This window comes from Saccostrea echinata, unplaced genomic scaffold (genome assembly GCF_033153115.1).
Source record: "Saccostrea echinata isolate AGI-Se365-2 ecotype Australia unplaced genomic scaffold, CSIRO_AGI_Sech_v1 ptg000020l, whole genome shotgun sequence".
NCBI classification, from domain to species: domain Eukaryota; kingdom Metazoa; phylum Mollusca; class Bivalvia; order Ostreida; family Ostreidae; genus Saccostrea; species Saccostrea echinata.
This window is the reverse complement of record NW_026889769.1, coordinates 645,496-668,497: the sequence shown is the minus strand read 5'-3', so window position 1 is coordinate 668,497 and position 23,002 is coordinate 645,496. Positions and strand designations below refer to the sequence as shown.

The window sequence follows — 23,002 nt, the reverse complement described above, 5'->3', positions numbered from 1 at the left end:
AAGCAATATGTAAACCCATCCTCACAATGTGAGGGGTTCTCCTTGCCGTTGGACTTCTGACAAATTTAATTTGATATCTTTCGGGCTGACTGCAGTGGCGCCGTTCGGGAAAAATACAAATCTTGATTGTTTTTCTTATCTCTCAACCAATCACATTAGGTCTTTCGGTGATAAATAATGCGTAACGCGTGCATTTTAAATGTCAACTGATTCCTTTCTGTTTATATAACTGTCTATTTCAATTTGATTGGTGCTTCTCAATGAGAAAAGCAAGCCCGAAGTTATCGAAAGAAATTTGTCAGGGGTCCAACAGCAACGAGTTGACATAAGACCCCTGACGGTTGGAGGATGTATATGAATCATATATCCTTCTGTTTTCAATAAATTGGAAGTGATAAAAGAATTAGAAAGATATATGAACAGTATGTTATGGTTCCAGCAGACAAGACTTGTAACCGAATCATCTTTGTTTGCAAAGCTCATCTTTACAAACTGTCTTTTAGAAGAACTATGTTTTAATTCTACTCTTTAATTCTGATTAAAACTTTTACTCTTTTTGCCTCTGAAATGCCCAGGTGCAGAGAAGATTTTTAAAGCATTAATGTATTTTCACTATATAATAAATAGAGCCCCACCCTAATATCAGAACCTCTGATCCAGGGGCCATGAAATTCACAATTTTGGAAGAGGCATCATTGCTTATCATAACCATGTATTTGTTTAAATAATACCCAGGAGAAGAGAAGAAGATTTTCAAAGAAATAATGCACTTTCACTATATGATCTATATAGCCCCGCCCTAGCACCAGAACCCCTGACCCTGGGGCCATGAATTTCATAATTTTGGTAGAGTCACTCTTGCTTATCATAACTATGTATTTAATTTGTTTAAATAATACCCAGGAGTAGAAAAGAAGATTTTCAAAGAAATAATACACTTTCACTATATGATCTATATAGCCCCGCCCTAGCATCAGAACCCCTGACCCTGGGGCTATGAATTTCACAATTTTGGTAGAGTCACTCTTGCTTATCATAACTATGTATTCAATTTGTTTAAATAATACCAAGGAGTAGAGAAGAAGATTTTCAAAGAAATAATGCACTTTCACTATATGATCTATATAGCCCCACCCTAGCACCAGAACCCCTGACCCTGGGGCCATGAATTTCACAATTTTGGTAGAGTCACCCTTGCTTATCATAACTATGTATTCAATTTGTTTCAATAATACCCGGGAGTAGAAGGAGTAGAGAAGAAGATTTTCAAAGAAATAATGCACTTTCACTATATGATCTATATAGCCCCGCCCTAGCACCAGAACCCCGGACCCTAGGGTCATGAATTTCACAATTTTGGTAGAGTCACTCTTGCTTATCATAACTATGTATTCAATTTGTTTCAATAATACCCAGGAGTAGAGAAGAAGAATTTCAAAGAAATAATGCACTTTCACTATATGATCTATATAGCCCTGCCCTAGCACCAGAACCCCTGACCCTGGGGCCATGAATTTCACAATTTTGGTAGAGTCACTCTTGCTTATCATAACTATGTATTCAATTTGTTTCAATAATACCCAGGAGTAGAGAAGAAGATTTTCAAAGAAATAATGCACTTTCATTATATGATCTATATAGTCCCGCCCTAGCACCAGAACCCCTGACCCTGGGGCCATGAATTTCACAATTTTTGTAGAGGGCTCAATGCTTATTACAATCATGCTAACAGTTTGACTGCTTGATGTCCAGGAGTAAAGAAGAAGATTTTTAAAGATTGCATTAATTTTGATGGTTTTGGCCCCACCCCTCAGGCCCCAGGGGGGCAGGGGCCACGAATTTCACAATTTTTGTTCCCCTTTACCCATAGATGCTATATGCCAAAATTGGTTGAAATTGGTCTGCTGGTTCCAGAGAAGAAGCTGAAAATGTTCAAAAGTTTACGACCGACGAACGACGGACAACGAACGACGGACGACGCACGACGACGGACGAAAAGAGATAGCAATAGGTCACCTGAGTGACTCAGGTGACCTAAAAAGGAACTCGGAAATTTTCATTCCTTGTGACTGGTCATCTAAAATTTTTTTTTTTTAAATCACTCAAATTTTACACTTCAGTAAATGTACTCTGATGTTGATGGAGTTACTCGTTGACAAATTCTATATAGTAGTCTCAGGAGACCAGTTCTTCTTCAAACAATTTATTGGAATTCTAACTGGCACTAACTGTGATCCTTTATTAGCCGTATTTTTTAATATTCCCATGAAGCAAAATTTATTCAAAAATTTCTACATGAGAAGGAAAAAACACTTGCTATGGCCTTATTACTCGACATTCAGACATATCGAAGACGCTTTTTAATTAACAATAGTAACTTCCATTCATATGTAGACTCGACATATCCCAGTGAATTCGAAATAAAAGGCACCATAGAGTCTGCCCCATTCATATATGGATGTTTTACTTGCTATAGCCAACTTAGAACTGACCTGTATGACAAACGAGATGACTTCAGCTTTTCCATCGTCAACTTTCCTTATTTTAGTAATATTCCACTATCACCTGCATATAGTGTTTATCTCCCAACTTTTTCGATACTCAGGAGCATTCTCTCATTCAATACAATCATTTTTTAAACCGAGACAGGTTACTGATAAATAAGTTGATGTTACATGGATTTCAACAATTTCGTTTAAAGTCAGCATTTCGTAAATTTTATGGTCGACCTTGTTTGCAAATGCAACCTATAATTGGATTGTATTTTAACTAACACAGTTCATAACAAATGTTAGGCCTTTGTTTTTATACTAAATTTGACTACTTATTATTCCGTCTACCTGATCAATACATACCGGTAAGGCTCATAGCGGGTGTGACCGGTCGACAGGGTATGCTCACTCCTCCGAGGCACGTGATCCGACTGTCTTACTTTTATTTCAGCCCCCTGTCTAATTTTTCGCGACTTACTTCGCACAGCTCTTCTGCGATTGGTTTTTTAAAGTTATATGTTATCTCCTTCTACAATTTTTCAATGGCCACGGGTAGTGCTTGGCATCAAACGGTTGCTGATATTAAGCTCCATTTTCCTGTACTTCATCATAATGTTATATAGAAAGTAGTTTAATATGATTATAAACTCGTTTGTGATGTATATGCGCGGACCCCCCCCCCCCTTTTTTTTTTTTGCTTGTCAAGAAATTTTTTTTACTGGGGTGGAACCCCCCCCCCCCCGGAAAAAATTCCTGGATCCGCGCATGATGTTACACATTCGTAGAAAAGTCAGTTTTAAATAATGGCTTAGTAATGTAGCGTTAGAAAAGCTTAACGCAAAGGCTAACGAAAGAGGTACATGTTAATCAAAGTCGCGGAAAAAGCAGAAAACATAATCCTTGAATAGCAGTACCATCTGAAAAGCAGGATATTTTCGTGGAAAACTATTGTCAGAGTTATTGTGTTTACAGACTTTAACAGATGACTTCCTCTTTTGGCCTTCTGTAGAAATTTGAAATAGTTGTCAATGTGGGAAATACTGGTTGAGTAATCGAGTTACGACTGATAGACATTCAGACATATACACAGCTAGACAGACAGAAAAAGTAATATGACTCCAAATTATATATATTTAATCCTCTTATAGTAAAGTACTTCTGTAGTACAAAATTTGAAAACTACATGTATCAAAACACATTTTATACAAACAGAAAAACGATATAACCCAAAAGCGTATTCTGTACAAAAACTGAAAATGTTACATTGAAAACTGTTTGAGTTAACGTGTTACAATGAAGATATTTATTGATTTACTATAGTACATTCGGACATACATACCGAGGGAGGCAGACTGTGCGATTCCTGTAGCGGCTCCCGCATAAATGAAGTCTATTATAATTCGAGTTATCTTTCTTATAACATGAAACTCTGATTTATAAGCATCTAAATTTAACAGTTATATATATATATATATATATATATATATATATATATATATATATATATATATATATATATATATATATATATATATATATATATATATATATATATATATATTAATTATGAAATATTAAGGTTCACTGATACTCTACTAAGAGAGATAACTCTTAATGACATAAATGTCTGTCATTCCTTCACAGATTTGTCATGTTGACATGTCTTTTTTGTTTAATTTTGCCCCGCAAGCTATGGTATAAGTGTTTGTATTTTACTTGTAAAATACGTTTCTTTCGGAAAATCATAAAAGTTAAAGCAACATTTTATACGAGTGCGCAGAGGGTTTATGAACCTTAAGTATACTGGAATTAAGCAAAAAAGAAATCAAAAGTATATATCAAAGTAAACTTATTCTTAGTAAAATTATGTTTCAAATCAACAATATTTTGCATTCAAACTTTAAAGCATCTGAAAAGTATCCTCTACGTGCAGGACAGCAGATAAGGCCGTCACCAGAAACTTCCATGTTGGTCTGTCCTGTGCCCACCTCTGGACCTGATCCCGGGTCCAGATGTTATCTTTCATTGCCTTCTCTACTGATCTCCCCGAAGTCACATCAGTCTGCCTCCTTTGGGTATGAGGTTGGGTGTAAAATGCGGCCGAAAAGTAGTTAGAAAATGAGAAACTGATATTTAATTTTGTGAAAAATGAAAAGCAGGCGCAGATCCAGGAATTTTTTCCAGGGGGGGGGGGGGGGTTCATCCCAGTCAAAAAATAAACTTTTAGTAACTCTGCAGAGGGGGTCCGGACCCCCCGACCCCCTCAGCGCATGAAAAGTATGTACTACTCTATTTCTACAATATTGCAAACTTTTAAACAAACACAGAAAAATTGCTACAGATAAAAACAGGGAATTGATTTAAACATAGAAAATTTATAAAAACTCGTTTGAAATAATATAGTATATCTCTGCCAATCCACTTGCGAAATCAGTGAAAAACGGCTTACATATTAAGAGATTCAGTTCATGAAAAAGACAAAAATTATCCTAAATCATGGGATTTCTCGAACTAGTATTTCAAACGAGTGACATTATTTCCAACTTTCATTTGGGCCTGTAGTTTCACCCAAATGTGTTATACTAATTTCTAATCTAAAATTGGAGCTTTACATTGAAAACAGAAAAGACACATCCATCAATCTGAATGAATAATGCAATATTTAATGCTGCAAAAGAAGTTCCATTTTTATCTTACAAGCAATTTTCGAGATTTTATCAAATAATTCAGCAAAAACTTGAGTGGGAAGTAAGAGTAATCTCTTATATATAAAGCTTATAACGCATTTGAGGATTCATTTTGAGATTTCTTATTTTAAGGGAAATGTTTCTCTATATAAGAGTTTATAATTTCACAGATAAATACAATTCGTTTTGTTATGGAGGTTTTCGTTAATTCATTTATTGTTGTTGACTCGAGCTTGGAAATATTTCCATTACTTCTGTTTATTTTATTTACTTATTTTGATATTTTCAAGATGATCTGCGCACAGTATCCGTAATACATGTATTCTACAGTCTATTGATGATTGAAAAAGATGGATGTCTTAATTATATTCCTAAAAATAAACTTTAACCAGTCGATATGTAATATCATCATTTATTCTTTTAAAAATAAGCTTATTAGTTAAGATATTTCAGACATGATTCTAACCTCATACGTTTAACAATCGTGCTTGTCAGTTAGGGTGATACTTCATACCGGGGTATAAACACTGAATCACATTTGTAGAATACAATCCCTCTACTGCAACAGTCTATTATTACACAGAAAATAATGACGAATCCAAAACGTCTTGATTTAATATTAGTGATATAGTTAGTTGACTTTGTGTTGCCAGAGTGAAGATGGAAGTGAAATTAATACCTGTAATCTGTTCTAAGTGGGGGCAATGAATTCTTAAAATAAGGGTTGTTGATTTTCCTCAGACTAACTTCCTTCATTTATCAGGTTCTTATTCTATAGGTCTAGACAGGTTCAATACGAAGTACGTGATATATTGTAGCTGAACTCAATCCCAGCCAGGCGCGTAGCTGCCTATACGCAAATACGCAAGTGCGTACACATCATTTTCAGAAAAAAAAGAAAAGAAAAAAGAGAGAATTATTCGGAGAAAAAAATCTCAGTACCATCCAACAAATAATTGTGTTTCAAATTATTCTGTGTCATACTGTGTCGATTTAAATTTTAAATTATCATGGCTGTATGATAAAATTTGAAATCTTTTATTAAATAACCGCCAAAACCATATAAATCATTCATTATTTTGTCATTGTTCTATCATACATTGATATTGTTTAAAAGATCTTTGAAAAATTAAATTTCAGCCACATCGTTGAATGCTATCATCTACTGACTAGTATGATTTACAATACGATATTTTTTGTTCATAATTAAAATTTTGTATACGTGTTTTTAAACGTTAGGAATGATTATATGATACCAATTAATATATCGGTTAAATTTTTAGCCTCAGTTATATGTACAATCAGTTTCCATGGAATATTAATTTTCGTTAAAACAAAAAATATTACTATGTCTTTAATTCCTAAACAAAAGCTAATTGGCGTAATTTTTATATTTCACGCAAATGAATGAAATATTTGGTAAAATTCCGGAGCTTCTGGGCCCTCACCAGCAGGCACCTAGTATCAGGGGAGCCTCCCCCTTCTTTTTCCCAAAACCTAACCTTTTACTATTGAAAATGTACATTGAAAGGGTGGGCCCCCACTGTTTGTTGCACCATTGTTAAATCATGGTAATTTGGTAATGTATTAATAAAAATTAGGTTTGGACACCCCCTTCCCCCTCAACAAACACACACAAGAAATAGGACTTCGCATTTTGACAATCTTCCTTTTTCCTCCTTCCTAGTCAAAATTTTTAAAGTTGTAATTTTTTCCTGGCTGGCAAAAACTGTATTACGTGCCTGACCAGCTAGAGCCCTTAAACACTGGAGGGGGGGGGGCTCAAGACCCCCCCACCCCCACCCAACCCCCTGCCGTTCTCTGCGTACACATCATTTCTATTCTGGCTACGCGCCTACCAGCCTTGGTTTAAAGAACAATTTGAGTTAGAAACAATTCTTTTCAAATTTTACCTCTCTCTCTCTCTTTCTCTCTCTCTCTCCTGGACGTCCAAGAATATGGTTAGTTTCACCACTGAATAAGTGTAATTGAAGCTGTATCTTAGTAATTTTTAACCATTAAATCTTTGTTTATTAATTTTCTTGCTGGTTTTATAAGGTCAGGAGAGGGGTACCATCCTCCCCCGCCTAACCCATCGTATCTTATTACTCGAAGTGTATTGTTCTAGTATGTATGTTTAATACAAGTTTGGGGATTTTTGATACACGACAATTAAGATGGATACTTCTTAATTTGTTTACATCTTGATTTTAAAAAATAAAGTGCCTCTTACTTCGAATCCTTTTCTTAAAGTGTTATTTAACGATCATTTGCTCAAAACAAGGCGGATTTCTGATAACTGCATCGATTTTTTCGTTACGAAAAACTGACAAACTGCCTATTGTGTCAATAAATGAGGCTACTTCCTTGTTAGATTTTTTTAAACCAGAATCAGCCACTTATAAATTGTGTCATATTTGTCACAATCGTGACATAGTCAATCACCAGAACGGAGAGGACTGGGCACACATCTCTCCTAAAATAATCAGTATTTATAGAAACAAGAAATGCACATATACCAGTATGTCTCCGTGTGGCAATAATAAAAAGGAAACAACTTTAAATTTAGAATGTCTGTATAATGATAGTGAATGAATTGGTTATCTACTAGTCAGAGGAAAACATAATATTAAGTTTGATCTCTATTAGACCTCAATATCAGGGGTAATTTACTTTTTAGAGGTTATCAGTGTACCAAATGTGATGTCTGAAAAGGAAATAGTTCTCAAGATACTAAGCTAACAATATCTTCCTATGTCTCGTGTCTATATGTTTGATTAATGACCCTTGATCTTGTGACCTCAAAAACAATAGGGATCATCTACTCCTTTAGGGGAACCAATGTACCAAGTTTGAAGTCTGTATAAGCAAAGGGTTCTCAAGGTAATAATGTCTTTCCATTCCTAGGATGTATGTCTATCTTTCAAAAGTTGGGCCTATATCGTGTTGCGATCCATCGTATAACGTTTTGCGTATAAGTATAAACTTACTAGTGCACGCAGTTATTTATTTATTTTTTTTATTTGGTTCCTTTATTTTTCTGATTTGTTAAAAAAATTATTTACTTATATTTATTTATTTTTTTTTTATTATTTATGAAGCATGTAACTTGCACATCATCTTTGACACGTTTTCTTAGAATTTTTTTCCCCCTCAACTGCAAAATTTTTTGTTATCAGAGATTGCATAACAGTATTAATCTTAAGGTTATGAAGACATGCAATTCAGTCGTGAATCCCTCTGTCTATTCCGTTTTATTGTTAATTCCAAACATTCAGGGTCAGTCACCCCAACTCTACATGTAGCAAACTTCAAAATTGGAGTCAACAACCTTACACGTCAAACACAAAATCTATTGCGCATTTAGTCGTGTTGTGATGTTGGAATACAAATGATTTGAAATGTTTTTGATGAACTTATCACGTAAATTAATAAACACAGGTAAATATCAAGTAATAAGAATATAATCGATCAACAAGGGGAAAGTATTGAATTGAAAGAAATTAAATGTATAGTTTGTTGTTGTTGTTGTTTTTTTTTCACCTTTTAACGGTTAGCCTCAGATACAAGGGATCTAGGTTCATATCAGATTCTTTTTACTTACAATTATCATTTTAAATCCTATTTTACTCCAGATAAGATTTCATTTGACAGATACTTTTTTTTTTAGAATAGCATGTTTTCTTCCGACAACAATACAGTAACATACATTATGAATAGAATAGAATAGAATAGGATTTATTACCAAATCAGGGCCCAATGGGCATAAACATATAACATAATTATATAATTACAGATAAGATAACAGACAGAATACAACATATAATGAAGAGCAATTCTTCCATTTAGTACATTATTCAAATTATAGTCGACTTATCCCTCATTCATTTATTTCGCAGTAATATATTTATTATCAACATCTAAATTCCCCAGGAAATCTTTACTTATTGTCATATTTTGGGTAAAGCTGATAAAAAGCGAAATTACGTCCCAACTTTTTAGATCATCAATCAACTAAAATTTATCCCTTCGAAAATGCCTACCTCTACAGTACGTGCAAGTGCACGAGAATCATCATATTTTGATGTCAATATTACAAGAGATAGGTGAACATGTTTGTAGTGTCATCATTTAGTGCAGCTGATATCTGCAGAGCTATATTTAGTGCCTGTTTTCATTAGCCAGCAAATTTTATCATGACATTATAAGATGCTGACGTCAGTCTCGAAATTATTCTATACATACATTATTCTTTACATACTTTTTTTCTTTTCAGACTTCTTACTTTGCACGTACATGTTAATTTCGCAATTCTCATGAAATATTCCATGGATGTATTAGGATAGTTTTATACAGTATATGGAAAACGTTTGACAAATGTAATGTACTAGTACATGAACCCTTGAAGCTCAGCACTGGACTTGACGTGTTCTTAATGACACGATGAAATTCTATTTCGCAACTGATTTTAGCAAGTGCTATATCATGACCTGCGTGACCAATTAGGACCACTGCGTAGTTTATTTTACGATCTCCATGCGTACAGGTGTGACGGCAATCCGCTGTAAAGCTCGGCAATCATATATATCTAAATCCTATTAGGAGTTCGCAGCAAATGTCTTCGTTATATGTCGTATTCAATGAGATTCAGTAGTAAACACGCTCCATGGATAAACATGTTTACGAGTAGAATGTTTACATCGATTTCCTATAGGAAATACGAAAAACGTTAATGACCACACACAAATGTAAATACTGGCTGTTCTACGCCGGACAAATTATTGGTATGTTGTAAACCGTGATCAGACATTCCGGGGTTGCGTAAGCTCACCTTTTGTCATACGGGATAGTCCGTCATGATCGGACCCGGAACAAAAAAATCTGGACACCTTGAGCATTCTTAACATTTTATTTATATGTGAACATCAACAGATTACCAAAGACAAAAATCTGATAGAAAACAAAGCCTTAATACAATGGAAAAACTCATAACACTCTAACATTTTGTTCATACATTTTTGACCACCGTCGTCTTTCCAAAGGATCTAAAATTTCCTCCCACACAATGATTAAACCCACTTTACAGTTTAATCAAATTAAATGGAGGGAGCAAAAATGCCAGATCCTGCAGAATTAAACGACATATAGCAGTCCGGTACTACATATATATTGCATCTTCTTTCTTAACCAAATACAAATAAATTAAATCACTAACACACTCATCTACATTACTATGTACTTATTGCCTGTGGAATGTAGTATTTCAACATACACAAGGCCCCCTTTTTCACAGTTAGCAACACAACACTTAACATATATATTTGTGCAACACCACATTTGCACCGTTTTGTAACCAATTAAGTCACAATCAAACATTCATTCCACACAGAAACTGGCCTATGTAGTTAAAGGAGATCTTACAATTGCGACTCCATACGCAATGTCATTCTATGGTGATTATGTAAGGTGATATCATTCACAACACAATTATAACTTCTCATTTGCGCATGACATGAACTTGGCACATATCTCTTCTTAATTTAAACTGTGTCAATTTGCAACTAGTTCACATGTCTAAAGCATTCTGTTGAATTTTTACAAATTTTCATTCCCATAACCAAACTGATATTTTGTTTCAACATGTTATACGCTGCAATAGTTCCTTTATAAGTCCTTCCAGAAAATACCATTAATACATCAAATAAAATGTTCAATATTGCATTCATGTGCTCTACCCGCTTTGAATGTTAGCTGATTTCTCAGTTATTTTATCAAGTCTGTTAAAAGGAAATTAAATAAAGAAATCATCTTCTGCCTCATGAACAAGCATACTGGGAACCATCTGATCCACATTTTTGTGGTCTATGATGGTCACAAAGCCGCCTGACATGGAGGAATCTGTGAACCAGGGGTGTTTAAGAATTTGATCTGCAGAGAGCCGCTCCTGCGGATCCCTCCTCAGCAGATTCTTGATTAAGCACCGAGCTTTAGGAGACAGAACAGGAGGAACAGAGAACTGCCCACGGCGGATTTTCCCAAACAGTGCACTTGGGTCGCAGTCATGAAATGGGTATCTTCCCACCATCATGGTATACAGCATGACACCGAGGCTCCAGACATCTGCAGAGCGTCCAGAATAAGTCTCGTTTGGGTTCAGAATTTCAGGGCTGACATAAGCTGGACAGCCGTGTTTGTCAGTTAGTCGATCATCATTGTCATCATTGAGAACATAGGCGTCCTCCAAACCATCCAGACGAAGCTCTGTCCTAAAAAGATAAATGAACAAATAATGAATAAAATATTGAATCTGTTCCAAGTTTTATGTAATATCTGTTGCAGCTTAGATAAGCTGTGTATGGGATAGGAAAAGTTACTATATATAGAAACTTTGAGATTATATCCAGTGAGGAAGAATCATCAGCAGATTACATGCTAGCATTCCAGCAATTCATTATTTGTGCACTTCAATGTTCTATTTAAGGAGTCCTACATCATTGAGAATTTCAAGCATTTTCATAATTCAGGTTGTTTATTGGGGCAGCGCACTGAAAGGTATTTAAACTTATATGGATAGGGCGTTATACAATCTGCCGACAGACGACCTACAATGGTAACCTTTAAGTTCAACATGCATGCGTCATTCTCCATACAGAGTATGGAAAGAGAAAAAAATTAATCAAAGAGACATGAAGCCAAATGACGTCAGTTCTTCCATTTTATCAATGGCTGGATTTATCTAGGGCAGGTACAATGTGCTACAAAGCAAAGATCGAAATAAAACTGTGAAATCCATTCTACATCAATCCAACCTCACTCCCATACTTTTATGTTATTAAAAACAATAAATGTGAATCCTGTACATGACCATAAACCACAATCCCAACACACCAAGGTCTATAAATAGACTAGCCTGGGGCTCAAGTAGTGCAAGGATCGATCCATTGACAGGCCTTTTTCATTTCCTTTATCAATATGTGACAAAAACATCATGCTTTTGCAGATACATACTCTCTACTTAATGAAATCTTCTGACAGAATAATTTACCATCAGCAAAAAAGGTGTATTCATTGTATGATAATTAACCAAAACAGTGATCTACTCTGTCTTATTCAATGACAGCAGAACCCTGGCACCTTCGTATTTCCTTCATGACTTAAAACAATTAAAGGAATTCACTACCATAACCTTCACCAGCAAACTACGCTTTAAACAACACAAACCATGTAAAAATTCACCACACCCTTTCTATAATAAGATAACACATTAACAAACTGACTGTCGATAACATTTCCAACAAGCTACAATTCAGGCACGCCTAATCAGATATATTCATTTCCCCCTTACTTTCTGGGTGCAACCAGTAAAAAACGCCTCAAGAAATGTATTCTAGTAGCTTGTTTGCAAATCGATTAGAACAACCTATTTAAATTACAAAAAAAATCTCAGCATGAGGCTTTATCTGTTTGAACAACTTATACCAAAAATCCAATTGAAATTTCAGTTTTTGTTTTGTTTTTGTTAAAGGCGTATTGTTTTTCTTTCAATGACCAACTGAAGTTAATTCAATGCTTCAAACTTCTATGCCTATGGCTAAACACTTGATAGGTATTTAACAAGGGCGTCTGCTTTTTACGGCAGACATTAAATTATTGGGCGGAGCTGATTTGACTTGCTATGCTTGGTGGAGCAATACATTTACATTGTGCTGACCTACATTCACCTACACTGTGTACTGAAGAGGCACAGGTCATTGAATAGTGAAAATACTGCATGATTCTACCAAGAGCATAATTTGCTAACATATATAGTTACCATGAATTAGGAAAAGTAAAAACCACAGGAAATAATCTCTCATACAAAATTAAATTCTAATATATGCCGTCTTTAAATGTTTCCTGACTTCCTTCAATTCATTTATGCTATCTGAAGATTCCCCATTTAGGAAGTTTAGCAATTCCAAAATCCTTATTGACATTTAACAATTCATATAAAAATGTTTTGGGTTTTCCTTTCCTGTTTTTTTTTTTAAATTACCAATAAAATGGTTCTGAATGTAACTTTTAGCGCCTATCTGTATAATACTTGTCTATTAGAATTGCAAAAGATACAAAATATTTTATACCTTTCCTGGTTTTTGAAGACAAATTTACGCAGCTTGAGATCCCGAAGAACCACCCCATTTTCATGACAATGCAACACAGCAGCAACAATCTGCTGCATCAGCTGTGAAGCTTCCTCTTCTCGTAATTTCTTCTTCTGTCTCACGTATGAATGCAAGTCTCCATAATGTCGCTCAAAAATGACGTAAGCTTTGGTCTCCCCAAGAATGATTTCAGAGATGGAGCTGATGTTCTCATGGTCATCCACTTGCCAATATGGAGCAAGATTGTCTCTGTAGGTATTTACGGGAAATACCTGAAAACATAAAAAGAAAATCTATGATTGCTACAAATAATCACTATATATATATATAATATAATATCTGCTTGATCTCATTTCTTCTTCCCCAATACACTTCTGATCAATGTAGCTCCCAATATTGTACTATGTTGTTGCATGATACAGCTGATAAGCGAAAAGCTCATTGCTGCTAAATATAACACACGGAATGGCGATTCAAATAGATGCAACATGATTAAGAATGATACAATGCTCTAAACACTGAGTAGCTGATTTCCTGTTGATGCAACATGACTGCTTAGTCTCCACCTGACCCAAATATTATTTAAACATGACTAATGGTGGTGTTGTAAATTATATGTTACTTTATGCCCCCAAAAGTCATATCAATAACAGTCCCTGCCTTTCATCAAAATGATATACAATTTTTATTATTTTCTGTAATGTATTCAAGTGTGGGTTCACTATTTAAATGCACACCAACTGTCATCCGCTATCAGGTAACCAAACTATGACTCACTTGAACAAGCCTACATATTTTTTTTCTCTTAATTCAAAAGTGAAAATGAAACAGAACAAAGAATTATGCAAAATTATTCACAGACATTTCAATTTTGCAAACAAATTTTTAACATAAACATCAACTTTAATTATAACATATTGATTGCAATAACATATTGATTGCAATAGAAATATTTGCAGTAAGTACCTTGCATATGTATTCTTCATAGGTCTGCCAGTTTATGGCCTTGTATGTTTCTCCCTCTTGTTGGTCAAGAAGTATGTATCTGCCAATTTTTGATGCCTTTTGTGCATCAGGCTTCTTTGGAAAATCTGGTGGTGGAAGCTGCACATCTGGACTGAGTGCTAAGTTTAGGTTTGGTTTTTGATTGTCAAATAAGTCTTCTTTCTTTTGGTGCCCATGCTTTGAGATTTGCAGCCTGGGCCTTACCCGCGTAATACTCATAAAGAAGGTGGACCCCTTCCTTTCCTGTAGAGCTTTCAAAAATCCAAACCGTCCACACAGGCTTCTTTAATCCTGTTTTATCAAGAATTTCTGTTGGGTTACCTATTTTGGGATATTCTTTCCAAACACAATAGATCTACTAAAAATGAATTAATAAATATTTGAATATTTATCACAATGAGTTTGTATCACAGTTACACAACGTTCAATGTGAACAATGAAATCTCGTGCAAGAGTTCTTTTATCACAGACTCAAATAAAATGGTCCACTATGGAATACAGTACTATAAAACTGTTCTTCTTTTGCGAGGAAATCTATTTTTGTGCCCTTACCCAACTTCTAACTTAAGGTGTGCAATAACTTCTTAATCACAGTTTCACTGTATGATGAAATTGCGTACAATAAATACTGGCCGGTCGATATACAGGGAAACTGCGTTTTTCTTCTTTAATCCGCTGTTAATTAGGTAATAACTTCTTCACACCGTTCTTTCTTGCTTCTGAAACACCAAACACTATTTTCTTTCACTTGGGAAGGGCACACTTTCCCCCCTCCCGTTTAGAGGCTCTCAGACATACTGCGTCTAGATTTATCCATTGTGCTGTTGGCAACGTGTATGAAAAGTAGGCTAATCTGAAGGAAGGTAATTTGATATTCATACGCAGATGAATTCTGCGCTTTATTTTAAAACTATTGAATAAAGTTTCTCATTAATCAAATCAAATTTTATTTCTACAAAATTCAATAAATTATCCATCTGCTAAGAACTAATCGTAGCTCGTATTTTAAAATTATTTTAAAATATATTAGAACTATTTTCTTTACTACAAACTGCCCGCTACACAATGAAATTCTTCCAGATCTAATTTTAGAAAGGGTGTCTCGGGATTTCTAAAATTAGTCCTAGAAATGAAAGTTGTACAAATGCTATTGGTTAAAAGACTTGATATTCTTTAAATATCTTAGGGGGAATCCTGAGAAGAACTCCATATATGGGAAGCCGGTATCGTAGAAATCCATGACGTTTTTACACGTCAGTCATTCAAGAACAAAGGAAACGAAAATAAAACAGCGTAGTATTAGTAAACAAAGGATTATGTTAGTATATACCTTGTATGTATTTTGAGTTTCTATTTCTTACATACATAACAACAAATAATCCTAATTATGTTTCTATAATATAATTTCATAATTAAAGTACATGTATTGCACAGACTTTTCTCCCTCAATTTTAGAATTTTTATTTATTTATTTATTTATTTATTTATTTATTTATTTATTTATTTATTTATTTATTTATTTATTTATTTATTTTATGTTTATTCTCTGCATTTTAATTAAAGGAAGATATATATCAAATTGATAGAAGGAGCTAGGTCATATATACATGTACGTATGTTAATACGACCCTGAAAAAAAGCATTTCACTCTCAATATATGACTGATGAGACTGAAGAGATATTAATTTAAGCATCTATCATTTTCACATACATTTACTTTAATTCTTCTGACAATAGTTTAATGTACGCTCCATACATGTTCAAAACCACGTACAGTATGACGAAGTATGATGCAATATATTTGCAAATCACGCCATGTGCCAGATCAGTGTCCCTTGGTGAGGACATGAAGCAATCTAGCTGACATGGCTATAATGTGGCGTGACACTATACATGGAGAAAATGGTCTTATCAATACTGATTATATAAATATATTTTGAAAATAATTCTTAATATCATTCACAAATAAGTTTGTTTTTTTTTTTTTTTTGGGGGGGGGGGGGGTATGCAAAGCCATGAAGTATATAATTAATGTATTATTGAAAGCCGGAAAGTCGTAATATTTAAAATATTAGATGACAACCATGCATCCCTGTGTATAATATTTTCAGTATTTTTCAAGACTATAGTCATAATCCCTGAGGCTTAGGGTAAGGCCACACAAGCGTGAGGTTTAACATTTTCAATGTGCAGAATATCGGTATTAGGTTCTTAAATTGATATGCAAGCAAGCTGGAAGAATATATATCTTGTGGCATCTTTTAACTACTTAACTAATTATTATGAGTAAACTAAAATATCGCTTGTTTTTTTATGCCCCGTAATCGAATATTCGGAGGCATATATAGTTGTCCCGTCCGAATGTTTGTCTATAGCTGTCTGTTAACAGTTTGTCCGCAAAACTTTATATAACTTTTGAATGGTTGGTTCAAGGACATTCATATGTAACAGGAAAGGAGAAAATGCATGGGTGGACCGGGAATCAAACCCGGGACCCCTGTATCATTAGTCAGGTGCCCTACCTACTGGGCTTCCAAGGCCGATATGCACGACCCAAACCTTCTTAAATTGTATTCACCCTCGAAAACAAAATCCAAGTTCTTAATTGCCCTTGGTAGGACTTTCACCTAGCTGCAAGTCCAGGGATGGTCAACGGCACCAAGCCTGTAACAGGAAAGGAGAAAATGCACGACTGGGCCGATATCCACGGCCTAAACTAAAGCATTACTCATATTTCACATGCGTATTCCTTATAAATGACACGACCTCTCTGTAGGTACCAACATTTTTTACCTTGGAGTCTGGCCCACATTTGACAAAAAATACCAAACTTTGACCTTGGCCGTAATTTTTGAAGTTGCTGCTGGGGCTTTCCAACTACATGTACTTGTTCATTATCTATCTTTAGGAAGAGGACTTGGTCATTTCTTCATTTGATTAATAATTAAAGCAGAGTTAAATTTTCAAAACGATTTGTGAGAACTTTGGTTAATATCGACGCTTCTGGAGGAAAAAATTGAAATGTAAACAAAAACAACATACAAAGACGGACAAACACGAGACTCTTTCTGATCACAGTACTTAGCTCGCCCTGTAATTTCAGGCTCACAAGAAATGGGAAATTAGATGAAACTAAACCAAAATAAACTGATTCACATAAATTCACATATCTTCGATTTGTTGATAATTAGAGCAGCACTCCTTAAATAAAAAATCTTATCGAAAAAATCCTTATTCTCACATTTTTCATGCAGTTTTCATTGATATTTTGATTTTACCTGTGTGTTTGTATGTAATCACATCCATCCAGACAAAAACATACATGTACTCTATTACATCTGGGTTAAGTGAGAGGAATTTTCATAGAAATAATTTTGATTTTGATTTTTGTTAGTAAACTTTCATACTATATACAGATTTACAGATTTCGACGACTATTTATTATATATATATGAAGCAGATCCAGAACCACATCCATACCACCTAAAATACTGTCTACCCCTAATCAGTAAACACCTCATCTTTTTTTTTTAAACATTGGCAGCTGCAAATCTACTATCCCTGTGTCATAATTATACCTTGTTTTATCTTAAGGTTATTTAGTTCTAAAATATAATAAATGCTGTTTATATTGAAAATATATTCCACTGCCTTTTTTGGTAATTCAACATTTTCGGTGTCGAACATGTAGTTAATCTAAAATTAGTTTTATTTCTTCAGAAGATTACTGAGACATTTTGTTAGAAAAAAGGTAAAATTTGAGAAGTAATATTAAGGATAACTGAATATTAACCATATTATATAGGTAACAATTAATGTTCGGATGTGGTGATAGTAATTATGGATGTAACATATAGTTAGTGTGCGCATGATGTTGGTTACACTTGCCCAACTCGAAGGTTTAAATTACTTTTAAAAATACTGATTTCTTTTCATTTAAATTCATATAGTGCTATATATTTAATTAACGTATTTATAAAGCAGAAAATATGCAGATAACCATTACAAACTATTTTATAACAGGCCAAAAATAAAGTTAACAAATATTTAAAAAAGAATGATGCAACTATCTATCGATGATGAAACTCAGGTAATACATGACGCAATAGTTGTGAGTAAACAGTCGGTTCTTGTTGGTTCTTTTACAGGAAAATTCGTCACCGAGGCCGTGAACCGTAACGAATGCATGGTCAGTTGCATATGTATACATGTAGATCGATTTAAAGGGCCTATATGCATTACCGATGACCTAATTTCTTCCCAGCTAGCACAAAAACATTTTTAAAATGTTTTAAAAACATTTTCAAAATGTTACAAAAACATTTTTAAAAATGTTTTAATCACGTGATTTTGTATGGTTTTTTAAACGTTTTAAAAACATTTTAGCACAATGTTTCAGCAAATGTTATCAGAACATTTCATTAAAATGTTACGAAAACATTTTTAAAAAATGTTTTAATCACGTGATTTTGTATGGTTTTTTAAACGTTTTTAAAACATTTTAACAAAATGTTTCAGCAAATGTTATCAGAACATTTTCCTTAAATGTTACTAAAACATTTTTGAAAATGTTTTATTCACGTGATTTTGTATGGTTTTTAAAAAGTTTTCAAAACATTTTACCCAAATGTCGAATGACATCTCTTTCCTGAAATGTCACTTCATTAAATGATATCAACATCATTTTGTATGATTTTAAAAGCGCTTTTCATACATTTCATCTTAATCATAACTCTCAAAGAATCACAACTGAATGAATTCACATTTTACAAACTTTAATACAAATCCTTATTTAATATGAAAAACATATTTTAGTTCCATTTCCGGTACAAGTTCTGAGTTACTGTATTCTGTTTTAACACAATAGGTATTTTTAAAGGGAAAAAAATCCATTCACTGAATTTAAAAACAACAGAATCACATATATAAATCCTTCCCACTAAAAAGAATAAACAGGCCTAGATCACTGTTATTGATTACGATCCCGCAAAAAGCATGTATCTGCATGAGTAGGATCCACAGAGCGGCAGATCTGTCTTATAAATGTAATCGCACATATTGATAAAGTTCAAGAAGTCAGTCCCCAGAAAGAATTAAACAAGAAGTTCTTTTCTGTAAAGCAGAACCTGTAAACATAGAGACAATAGTGTTTAGTCACCCGTCTACATCAGATCTTTAAATAATGAAAATATACAAGAACATTTTTGAAAATCATAAATCACATGAAATTTTCCCATTTGCATTAATGAAAAGAATTAGAATTGTTGAATGTTCATAACTAAAACACAAAAATATTATTGAAGAGCAATGATATTTACGTACAAAAAATTGTCTTTATCAGCTAGAGGCGGTTCTTCCAAATGTGACAATTTGAATGAAATTCAAGTCTGTTGATGGAACTGTCTTCTAACTGCAATATGATTACATGTTTCAATAAAAAGATATTTTGAGTTATGATCAACATAAGACAAGGAGGAATATTTATTGTTGCCTAAAGTATTCAATTCATATACATAAAAGCTTTGTTATTGCTACACATATGCATAAAAAAATACAATGATGTACTGGTAACAGAAAAGTCACTTTTAAAAATAATCTTTTGAAATTTCTGATGAAATTATACTCACAAAGCAGGTTTTAATAATCCAGCGCTAATTCTTTTGTCTTATATGATGCAAAAATCTTGTTTGAAAATCAGCAACAAGAAAACGCGCACAGCCTGTTTACCAGAATTCAAATTTTGTCCTAGATAAGCTGCAAACCACTAAACATTCTAACGCGCTGCCCAGCAGGAGAATTGCATAACAAGGTTACTGACCAGCGAGGCCACTCCTAATCTGCTGCATTGGCGTTTAAGTAATATGATGCAAACAGAGGAGATCGTCAAAAATCAGATTGTGTTAATTATTGTAATCAGTTTGCTTATTATTTTGTTTTTGTTTTTGTTTTGTTTTGTTTTTTTTGTTTTTTTGTTAAATTAAAGTATCTTTAGTTTATTCGGTGAATTTTGTATTGATTACATGTCTGTCAACTCAATAAGAATTTTTGAAAAAAGAAAGAAAAATACAGGCCTGGGATAATGTTTTCGGAATATTTTTTAAAAGCAATTCTTCATTTAATCTCAATCTTCTTTGGATATTCTCTATATTTTTTTTTTCAGAAAATTGGGTTAGTCATGAATATTTTTGAAACATTTTGAAAATTACATTACAAAATATTACATCAATGCGAAATAAAATGTTTTAGTCCTTAAAAGGATAAACGTTATAGTCAATGTTCTAAAAACATTTTTACAACATAATTTGAAAATAAACATATACATTAATATTACCAATGATATAAATGTTCTAACAACATTTTGAAAATGTTTCTATAGAATGTTGCATAAATTATAAATAAAATGTTTTAGTTGTCGGAGAAGAAAACGTTTTGTTCAATGTTTTAAAAACATTTTCACGACCAACAGTGAAACATTTAAATATCAAGTTATAAGCAATATTAAGAATGTTTTAAAAACATTCTGACAATGTTCCTTCGAAATGTTTTAGAAACGTAACACTACTATGTTTCATATATATATAGAAGAGGAATGTTTTATTTCATGTTTTAAAAACATTTTTATAACGTAATATGAAACTGTTTTATATATGCAAACAAGACATACCTTTGGAACCATTTTTAAAACGTTTCAAAAACATTTTCTAGAAATGTTCCGTGAAGATTTTACTTTAACCTTTTTGAAAACATTTTTAAAATGTTTTTTAAATGTTACAATGGGAATAAAATTGTTTCTAAAACATTTTAAAAATGTTTACTCTGAAATGTTTTGAAAAAACCTTTTTATAACTGCAATAAAATGTTTTGAAAATGTTTTGTGCTACCTGGGTTTAACACTACTACAAAGTTCCCATGCTTGTCTTTTCGTTCAAAACACCTAGCTACGTATCAGAGCCCATGTAATCCACAGATGTTTGTTTTCTAATTTATATACATGTAAATAAAAACAAACAAAAGATATATGAGTATTTCCGTTTATTTTTTTCCCCTAAGTACATAACGTGCTCTCGGTGTATTATCAAACATTCTGCTAACTCTGGCCTGATATTGCATTTGTAATCTAAAAGACTATAGTATTTTGCAGATAAACAAAAACAAATGGATTCGCTTTAAGTGCATATTGATGAACAATTGTACCTGTGAGGATGATTTTGTTGTTAAGCGTTTAAAAAAATGCCAATAAGTCATTGCTCCTAAGAAAATAAAGATTAAGTATAAATGACTTTTTTAAAATCTACCTAGATTATCTAAATGTCAGTGAAAACTAAGTCATTTTTTTAATCTAATACAGGTAGAGAAAACATCACCTGTCTAAGCATAAAATGTTAAGAATTTAATTTTTTATGTAATCAAAATTAAACTTTCAATCTAAAATATGTAACAGCAAAATATATGGTGCTTGTTTCACAACATAAACAACACATCCCTCAATCAGAAACAACCCACATTGACAATGTAGTAAAATAAAAATGGAAAATAAAATAAAATAAAATCTTTTTTGATGACCAAGCAAGACACACGATATTGCTATATGATATTGTTACTATAAATGCAATTACTGTTCTTAGATCCGTGGGGGGGGGGGGTATATTTTTGCCAATCTTCAATATAATACAAGTTAAAACAGGGACCTATATAGTATATAGGTCCCTGGTTAAACCAATGCATAATTTACGGTTGCGCCCCCTCAGTGATGTTTTCCTTTGGCACACAGCAATATAAATGTAACCCGATAAATGTGGTCAGCCTTTCATTTTACAACATAGACCTCCAACCCCAAACAATAAAGAACCTAACATATAACGACCTCCATCCATAAACGACACGTATTACCGAATTTAACTTATAACAAGCTGTATCTCCATCCGCAAATAACCATAAACAACAGGGACCTCCATAGTAAAACATCAACAAGCGTAGGCTTCCACCCATAAACAACATATAGGATCCAAGACGTGGACATCCATCCGTAAACGACATAGGACCCAACAGGCGGGAATATCCATCCATAAGCAACATAGGAACCAACATGCGTGGACACCCATCCATAAACAAAGTGCAGAATTTGACTTTACAAACTTGTTCTCCATCTATAAACAACAAAAATCTTCATAAGTGTAGACCTCCTTCCTTACACAACAAAAAACTTAACAAACATGGACCTCTATCCACAAAGAACAAAACAAACATGGACCTCTATCCACAAAGAACAAAACAAACATGGACCTCTATCCACAAAGAACAAAACAAACATGGACCTCTATCCACAAACAACAAAGCACCTAAGAAACATGGACCTCTATCCACAAACAACAAAGAACAAAACAAACATGGACCTCTATCCACAAACAACAAAGCACCTCACAAACATGGACCTCTATCCACAAACAACAAAGAACTAAACAAACATGGACCTCTACCCACAAACAACAAAGAGCCTAACAAACATGGACCTCTATCCACAAACAACAAAGAATCTAATAAACATGGACCTCTATCCACAAACAACAAAGAACCTAACAGACACGTAGTATATCGTTTTGGAAAAGGGGGGGGGGGGTTAGCCAGAAGAAAAAGACAATTTACCTGAAAAAAATATGACAAGCAAAAATTCCAA

At 33.6% G+C, this 23,002-nt stretch overlaps 1 protein-coding gene across 2 annotated transcripts; it reads right to left on the bottom strand.

Annotated features, from left to right (window-relative positions):
* Positions 1-10,069: 10,069 nt before the first annotated feature.
* Positions 10,070-15,195, bottom strand: LOC133189876 (tribbles homolog 2-like). Of its 2 annotated transcripts, none has more exons than XM_061325276.1 (4): positions 14,881-15,195; positions 14,290-14,686; positions 13,303-13,595; positions 10,070-11,445 (listed from the first exon to the last, which is right to left on the bottom strand). In XM_061325276.1, exons 2-4 carry the CDS (start codon positions 14,545-14,547, stop codon positions 10,971-10,973), a joined length of 1,026 nt encoding a protein of 341 aa, XP_061181260.1. In that variant the 5' UTR covers positions 14,548-14,686; positions 14,881-15,195; the 3' UTR covers positions 10,070-10,970. The 2 variants fall into 2 exon arrangements, with proteins under 2 accessions (XP_061181260.1, XP_061181261.1); XM_061325277.1 differs by having other exon boundaries at positions 14,290-14,619.
* Positions 15,196-23,002: the final 7,807 nt, after the last annotated feature.